At 45.1% G+C, this 8,749-nt stretch overlaps 1 protein-coding gene across 1 annotated transcript; it reads left to right on the top strand.

Annotated features, from left to right (window-relative positions):
* Positions 1-5,487: 5,487 nt before the first annotated feature.
* Positions 5,488-7,908, top strand: LOC146960188 (zinc finger RNA-binding protein-like; the record flags this gene model as incomplete). Its single annotated transcript, XM_085772551.1, has 3 exons — positions 5,488-5,762; positions 6,043-6,246; positions 7,580-7,908. Coding segments are annotated over 3 exons (803 nt in total), but the record flags the coding sequence as incomplete, so codon positions are not given.
* Positions 7,909-8,749: the final 841 nt, after the last annotated feature.

Raw genomic sequence — 8,749 nt, 5'->3', positions numbered from 1 at the left:
TAGGGCTGCCACAAACGATTATTTTGATAGTCGACTAGTCACCGACTATTTTTTTCTATTAGTCGACTAATCGGATCAGACGTAAATTGAATGTAAAACATACAGCTTATCGCACCAGCATGCAGCTGCTCTTATATACCATCATTAGCTTTCAACTTGAAGTGTTTAAGGTATATGCTAACTAAAAATAAAGACAATTAAGATGATAGTTCATTAAACTTTTAATGAAATATGCAGCTTTAACTGTAGCATAAAGTGCAAACAGCTGAGTAAAATAAGGATAAGGCACTGGCCTAAACAACACCAAAATAAATACTTAAAGGTTTTTTGTCTTTCCTTCATTTGTCTCTGGCATTAAACATAGCTACATTTAAATAAAATGAGGTGGACACCTGAAACTAAGGAATTGTTCACAATAATAAAGTTTTGGTAGGTCTATCAATCAAATATAACTTGTGCTCATTGTAAATAATAGGAGTTCTGTTAAAAAAAAAAATCAAATAGTTTATAAGACAATCGTCTTGTCTGAAAAAATGTAAATGTTCCCTTTTTACTGTCACAGAAGGAGAAACATAGAAAGACTCCACCAGAAAGTTCTGTGTGAAACTGTCAAATGAAAACAAGTGAAACTGAGGTGCAGCTCAAACTCTGCAAGGTGCAGACTGTGATGAGAAGCTACCGGAAAATATTGACGTACGCCGGGAGAGAAGACTTGCTCGTTAAGATGAGCGCTCATTACGTGACCAGGACGCTGTGACCAGACGCGGTAACGTTCTAGTTCTCCAACACAGAGTCTCAAAGTCCGCGGTTTTATTTTTAAATGACGAACGGCTGTTTTTCAGTCCGTGATTTAAAACGATGGCGCGGCGGTACCGCTCCTAGTAGCACTTCTCATTTAAAATGACAGAGAGAGAGAGAGAGAGGAGAGAGGGAGAGGGAGAGGAGCGGCGGCGGCGGGGGGGCGGGGGGTTACACTGGTGCCGCTTGATGAGGGACAAGACAGGTAGAGAGAGAAAAGAGAGAGACCACCTGTAAACTCACCTTGAGTGAGTGAGTGCACGTGTGTATGTGTGGTGGGCGGCTGCAGCGGTGGGTGCGTGTGTGGAAGGTGCCCCAGCAGTTTTGAGAGAAAAACAAAGTTTAAAAAAAAGAAAAGAAACGACGCATCGACTATTAAATTAGTTGTCTACGATTTTAATAGTCGACGTAGTCGTGACTAGTCGACTAATCGTGGCAGCCCTAAAATAGATACAGGTAATGCACAGTAAACATGCAATAAAACAGAAATGAATATATATCGAACCTAACTTAAATGCAGAGGAAAAGAGATGTGTTTTTAAAAGAATAGTTCACCCAAAATTGAAATTTCCCTCATTATCTACTCACCCTCATGTGGACTAATAGTCCATGAGCCAGACCACCAATCGCAATCGAAAGGGTGGGCAAATTCTTGTTGCTATTTTATTATTCCTATATATGTCCAGATTATTAATTGGTATGATAACCTTCGCACAAGAGTAGCTTAACAATATTTATCATGCATTCACTATTTTGACCATAAAAATGCCATATACACCAATTATGGCCATTCTCCGATGTTGCACATTTCATAATTTGTGTGCCACTACTGATGATTTAGAGCGCCTTTGCAGTTGCAGAAAGGCCCTGCAGATATAATTTGTTTGCACCACTAGTTGGCGCTAATTCCACTGGGTGCATGAGGGAGCGAGGGGGAAAATCGGCTTTAATACTGCTGTTAGCAGGAAGTAGCAGAGGACTTTTGTGAAATCACATTATACAGGGAACATTTTTAATGTTTATATATACATCCAAGGTTAAGAAGGCTAAGATGTAGTGAGTAAAGATGACATTAACATTATAGCATATTACATCCATAGGTTTAGGGTTATTTAGGGGGAACTGGGGCATTGTTCATTAGGCTGACTGCAGAGAGGAAGAAACTGTTCTTGTGGCGTGAGGTCCTGGTCCGGATGGACCGGAGCCTTTTGCCAGAGGGGAGGGGCTGGAAGAGTTTGTGTCCAGGGTGAGAGGGGTCAGCAGCTATTCTGGCTCTGGTCTCCGGGTCCTGGAGATGTACAGCTCTTGAAGAGATGGGAGGCTGCAGTCGATCGTCCTCTGGGCAGAGTGAATGACACGCTGCAGTTTGGCCTTGTCTCTGGCTGTAGCTGCAGCACACCAGACTGACATGGAGGATGTGAGGATGGATTCAGTGGTGGCAGTGTAGAAGTTCACCAGCATCTTCACAGGGAGGTGAAACTTCTTCAGCTGCAGCAGGAAGTATAGCCTATCCTCTGCTGAGGCTTCTTGGTGAGGGAGCTGATGTTCTGGGAGATGGTGGTGCCCAGGAAGCAGAAGGACTCAACCAGGGTCACTAGAGTCACAGAGGATGACAGGGGGGAGGGCAGCTTGGTCCTTTCTGAAGTCCACTATCATCTCCACTGTCTTCAGAGCGTTCAGCTCCAGGTTGTTCATGCTGCACCAGGACACCAGAGGGTCCGTCTCGCTCCTGTAGGCCGACTCGTCCCCATCAGAGATGAGGCCGATGAGGGTGGTGTCAGCAAATTTCAGGAGCTTGACAGACTGGTGTCCAGATGTGCAGCTGTTGGTGTACAGGGAGAACAGCAGAGGGGAAAGGACGCAACCTTGGGGGGATCCAGTGCTGATGGTCTGGGTGTCAGAGTCATGCTTCCCCAGCCTCACGAACTACCGTCTGTCTGTCAGGAAGTCCGTAATCCACCTGCACATGGAGTCAGGCACATTAAGCTGCAGAGCTTGTCACGGAGCAGAGCTGGGATGATCGTATTGAAGGCAGAGCTGAAGTCCACGAACTGTATCCTGGCGTTGGATCCTGGGGAGTCCAGGTGCTAGTGGAGGGCCATGTTTACAGCATCATCTACAGATCTGTTGGCTCTGTAGGTGAACTGTAATGTCCTTAAGGTGGGTCAAGACGAGGCACTCAAAAGTCTTCATGACCACAGAAGTCAGAGCAACGGGTCTGTAGTCATTAAGGCCTGTGAGCCTTGTCTTTTTGGGAACTGGAACAATGGCTGAGGCCTTGAAGCAAGCTGGCACATGACAGTTCTCCAGTGAGGTGTTAAAAATGTGTGTGAACACCGGAGACAGCTGATTGGCTCAGTGCTTCAGGGTGGAGGGGGAGACTTATACCCCTTTCCCACTGGCCAAAAAACCTGTTTAAACCCACAAACGCACCGACCCGCGTCAACCCGGGACGTCTGTCTGACTACCCATTTCTCCGACCATACATTTCTTTATTTTTGCGTCCATTAGTCCGACCTCCCATTTCTCCGCCTTAAGTAGCCCTAACCCTTAACCTTACCCTAAACCTAACCTTAACACTGTAGAATGGGTAGTCGGAGAAATGAGCCGTCGGACTTTTCAGTCGGACTGATGTATGCTCCCCCGTCGACCCGCGTCAAATGACTCGGCAAGCGATGCGGGTTAAAATCGCCTTCAATCGGCTCGGCTCTGATCGGCTTGCAGTGGGAACACCAGACCCGGCTCAACCCGCTAATTTATGTGATGACATTGAGCGTTACGTGATGCCACATCATCGCACCAGTCGCGTCTCACGTAGGCTACCAAAACAAAGCTCTGCTTGCATTCAAGACTGGGATTTAAAGATCAAAGAACACTGACCAAAAAAGATTGAAAAAAAAGAAGCGACAGTCTGTTTAACTGATATGTTGTGCCGCGGACGTCCATCATAAGGCGGCCGCGGCAGACTCGCTGTCCTCCGTGGCGGGCGGCTGGGGCATGACACGGTGTTTCTTGCACTGCGAATGAAAGCGGGGCGACTGGTTTATGCGGGGGTTAGACAGACAGACCGGCTCATTTTGGCCATGGGAAAGGAGCCAAATGCCGATTGTTAGCGGGTCGACCCGCATTTAAAAAACCTGCGTCGACCCGCTGATGTCAGTAGGAAAACGGCTAGAGTTTGGGCCTGCAGCTTTGCACGGGTTCAGCCGTTTAAACAGTCTCTTCACCTCTCCTTCTTTGATTTGATTTGATTTCTATGATGGAGAGAGGTGTGAGAGGTGTGGGGGAGGGTGGCACTTTGGTGTGGGGCTGTGTAGGTGATCCAGGTGTGGAGGAGCTGTTGCTGATCGATGGCTGGTGGTCGGAGGTGTGGGGGATATCAGGTCTGTCCCATTGTCTTTCAAAGTGGCAGTAGAACTCGTTCAGGCTGTTGGCCAGGCGTAGGTCATTGACAGAGGGACACTTGAAATACTGCACTGGCAGTATGCTCCACATTATTTGTGACAGAAGGAGCAAGCTCTTTAGTTGATTTTAATTGTGTAAAAAAATATTTGTTTGTTCTTGTTATTGCATGAAAAGTAAAACACTCTAAAAACGTTGGCTATGGCCATGTGTATGTTCTAATTTTTATCACATTTTCATTCACATATTCCTGAGGTGAGTCTATTACAGTAGGGTCTTGATAAAAGGGAAAAACATCCTTGAAGTGATTTAGGCACTGAGTGGTCAACAAACAGCATAATACCGAACAAGCACTATACACAGTTTTCAAGTTTCCACTCTACCGGTCCACCTATTCAACAAATGATAACCACCACTAAGCTACCTGTTTGCAATGGTTATCATGCCAAACTGTTCACTAGAGATGTCTACCAAGTCAAAAAAACAAACTAGAAATTGCCCACCCGTTCGATTGCGGGAGGCCAATTTTGGGGTCTTGGCTCATGGACTATAAGGGCTGGGAGAAGTTTCAGAGTCCTCCGTGGCTTCTCTGAGTTACAGGGGGTCTCGGCGTAGCAGTGCATGTCCATATAACGGTTGCAAATGGATACCAACTGTCTTCGTAACAAAAAGACACACCAAAAACATCCAAATACCTCCATGCTGCTCGTATGTAATGTCTGTCTTGTATTGAAGCCCCGAAATGCGAAATTGTCCCAAAAAAAATTTAATAAGTCTATTTTTCAAGCTTGTTTGTAGCGTAACCTCTTCCTGGTTCTTCCAAATTTGATGAACCAGGAAGAGGAGCTTCGAGAAGCTTCCGCTAAAAAACTTAAAACTAAAATATATATATCAAAGGCTTTCTGAAAATCAGTTAATCTGAGCATGATCTATGATAAATTAAGAATAAATGTTAGACCTGTGCAGACTCAATTTTGTTTGTCTATCACAACAAAATGTTCCAAATAATGATACAGACAGTCATAATTATACTAGTAGTGTTTATAAACACAACCAAGAACAATTAACCCCCATAATTCCTTTAATTACAAGATCAATATTTGGGGATTTATGGATTTAAGCTGAACAGAAGCTTAATTCCTGGTTAAGGGAATGATGCTCCATATTTTTAATATCAACTGTCCCCGCAAGAAGATGTTTGTCCCACTCAGTGGGGATGTAAAATGACCTGTGTAAGAATACAGATATAAGATAACGGGCGTGTGAGTAGTTTTTTTTTTTTTTAAGTATCCTTCCATTTCTTCATTCTTCATTTATCCTTTTCAGGAACTTCCTACTCGGGCTACGAAGCAGCAGTTTACTCGGCAGCCTCCAGCTACTACCAGCAGCAGCAGCAACAAAAGCAAGCTGTGGCAGCTGTGGCAGCAACGGCGGCGTGGACGGGGAACACGTTCACCAAGAAACCGCCCTTCCAGAGTAAACAGCTTCGACCCAAGCAGCCGCCCAAACCCCCCCAGATCCATTACTGCGATGTCTGTAAGATCAGCTGTGCCGGACCACAGGTGAGTTCAGAGCACACAGCATGAAGCCCAAAGCTTTTTTTCTTTTTTTTTATGTGAACGGTCTGACCAGAAAAACTGTAAAGATGATCTCATTCCCCAGCTCATCCAGAGTTTTGAACCTTGTCCACAAACATCACCACCCTCTATAAAATACAGAACGAGCTACTGCTTCCTTCCATTCTTTCTGCTTTATATGCTGCTGTTCTTTTATGTGCCATATGGATAATCGTCAATCAATTAAACTTCTCTCCCTCTCTGTCTGACTCTCTCAACACTGAAGACCTACAAGGAGCATCTTGAAGGGCAAAAGCACAAGAAGAAGGAAGCAGCGCTGAAGGTTTCCCAGAGCAGCAGCAGCAGCGGTACGGGCGGAGGGGTGTTGGCCCGCAACGCTCAGAACCAACTCCGCTGTGAACTGTGTGACGTTTCCTGTACCGGCGCTGACGCTTATGCTGCTCATATCCGTGGAGCCAAGCACCAAAAGGTAAATATGGGTGTTAACAGTCAGACTGTTGTCTCTAAAACTCTGAATTTTAGATGCAGAAGTCTCCTGAGTCTTCTTTATGCGTGCTAAAAACAGCTTCATGATTCTATTTATTTCTTGTAAAAAAACTAGAGATGGTCCGATCGGGTTTTTTGGGACCGATACCGATCACCGATCACCTAAAGCCTCACCGATCCGATTACTGATCAGAACCGATCGATCACATGGGACGATATTATTAATATATATATATATATATATATATTTTTTTTTTTTACTCTTTTTTTTCCCCATTAATTCATCCACTCATGCAAAAAATACCCTGGTAAAAGTAGAAGTACTGATTCAACTCCTTTACTCAAGTAGTAAGAAAGTACAGGCTCTGAAATGAACTTAAATGTAAAAGGGGGCTTCTTTGCTCTGGGCCCCCCAGACTCTAGCTACCCATCAGGAGTCTTCATATTCCTGCTCTGTCTGCACATTGTTGGACTTTCCTTCAGTAGAGGATTTTGATGAGCAGACACTAAGTACAGCATCTTACTGGGAGTGACACTGAGTCACACACCTAAGGGAAAAAAGATCGTTTCCTATCGCTTATTTGTGCATCTATATGTCAATAAGGTTGAAACGAGTAGCAAGCCTGTTTCGACAGCGTAAGGAGCATTTTGTTTAATTTTGGAATCCAGTCGCGGGATTCGGTCCGTGGTCCGCCTGTGTCGAGAGCGACCGGGTTCTCTCTCACTCACGCACAAAATAGACCAGACGCCGAAACGATTGCTGCACGGCGCGAGCCGGCCGCGGAGGATCGCGGCACTTCGCGTCACGGTGTCTCACACGCACACACACACATACTGGTCGAAATCCATTGTGGCGATGGAGAACTTTAATCCCAGCAAATGCCGCTATTGGGCTTCATCTTGATGCAGCTGTCTATGCTGCCAGTCACACACACGCAGAGAGAGAGGGGGAGAGACGCTTGTTCCCTCTCGTGCATGCTTCACATGATCAATAGGCTATTACACACATGCAATTGTGATACAGGCAGCCTTATTTTACTGTCTGCATGTGGATGCAGCAGGGAAACCCTGCTGTATGTATCCACAAGTTTCCGAACGTCATCTATGGTCAAAACCGGCTTACGTTTTTGACGTTTGGAAAAAGGTGGATAATGTGATCGGATCGGTGATTTTAACCTTTGATTGGATTTCCCGATCAATCGTTTTTTTTATCAAATCGGCCCGATCCGATCAGTTGGCGATCTATCGGCACCATCTCTAAAAAAAACATTAACATCCACCCTTTATTTCTACCTTACCTTTCTTCTCTTCTCTAGGTTGTGAAGCTTCACACCAAACTTGGTAAACCCATTCCGTCTACTGAGCCCAGTATGGTCACTCAGACATCGTCCTCCACCACGTCGGCCCCCAGCAAGACCACCACGGCCACCCTGAGCAGTTCCAGCAGCACCAGCTCCCTCTGTGTGACGGCCGCCTCCTCCGCCACCAGCTCCAGCCCCCCGTACCTGAAGCCCGTCAACATCGTCAGCAGTAGCGCTGCAGGTGCCAAGAACCCGTTAGCCAGTAACCTCTCGTCTGCCAACTCCGTCTCCGCTGGGAAGAAAGTCAGCACGCCCAAGATCAATTTTGTTGGTAGGTAAACACACGTTGACGACGACGTAGCACATGTCGGTATTTGGGGAAATGGTTTTGACCTCTGAAGATACAGATGTATTCTGCTCTGTGGATCAGGTTTAACAGCTACAGGAGCAATTTTAACAACTGTAGTTTGACATATCAGTATATTTAGTTTACTCACTTTGAAAGTGGACAAATTCTTTGAATATTTGAGTGTTGGGAGAAAATGCAAATTGATGCTGAGTTTGCTTCAAATGTCAATTCAGTTCTTGTACATTTTGTACACAAAGAATCTGACCATTTAAAGGGACAACGAGGAGTTTCTATTTGGTTATAAAAAAGTCTCACATTAATGTGGATGAATCTACGTTACCCACACTTGTGATCGTCTTTGAACCTGTGACTTTAATTCTTGATGAATGAAAACATGAGTCAAAGAATTTCACGGCGCGCGCGAGGCTCATAAATGTAGTGTGAAAACGCTTTGCTTTTCCAAAACTCCTTGTTGTCCCTTTTTTAAAATAGTTAACCTAATTTTGTGGCTTTGTTCGGACCAAGTATCAACATGTTTTTTTTTTTCAGTGGTCAGCTTTAAGTGCATCCCTTCTCTCCTGAGTTTGTGTCACGTGCGTCTGAATTTACCACTTACGACCAGATCTCATTTTCTACACTTTTTCTCCGCCGTGTAGCTGTACAGAGCTTCAAACCATACATTCAACCTACTGTACATACAAGAAGGATGCACCAGAAATGCCATCCGTGTTGCTGGCTATTGTGGCTTGCACACATGTGTGTTCACACAGGCTGCGTTTCTGTTGCTACCTTAAAGTTTGTAGGCCACTGGAATGTGAACCTTTATTTCCCTTGTT

The sequence above is a fragment of the Trachurus japonicus genome, unplaced genomic scaffold (genome assembly GCF_045865225.1).
Source record: "Trachurus japonicus isolate A0001 unplaced genomic scaffold, Traja_1.0 AP030624.1".
NCBI lineage: Eukaryota > Metazoa > Chordata > Actinopteri > Carangiformes > Carangidae > Trachurus > Trachurus japonicus.
The sequence above is the reverse complement of the archived record's forward strand: the minus strand, read 5'-3'. Positions and strand labels throughout refer to the sequence as shown.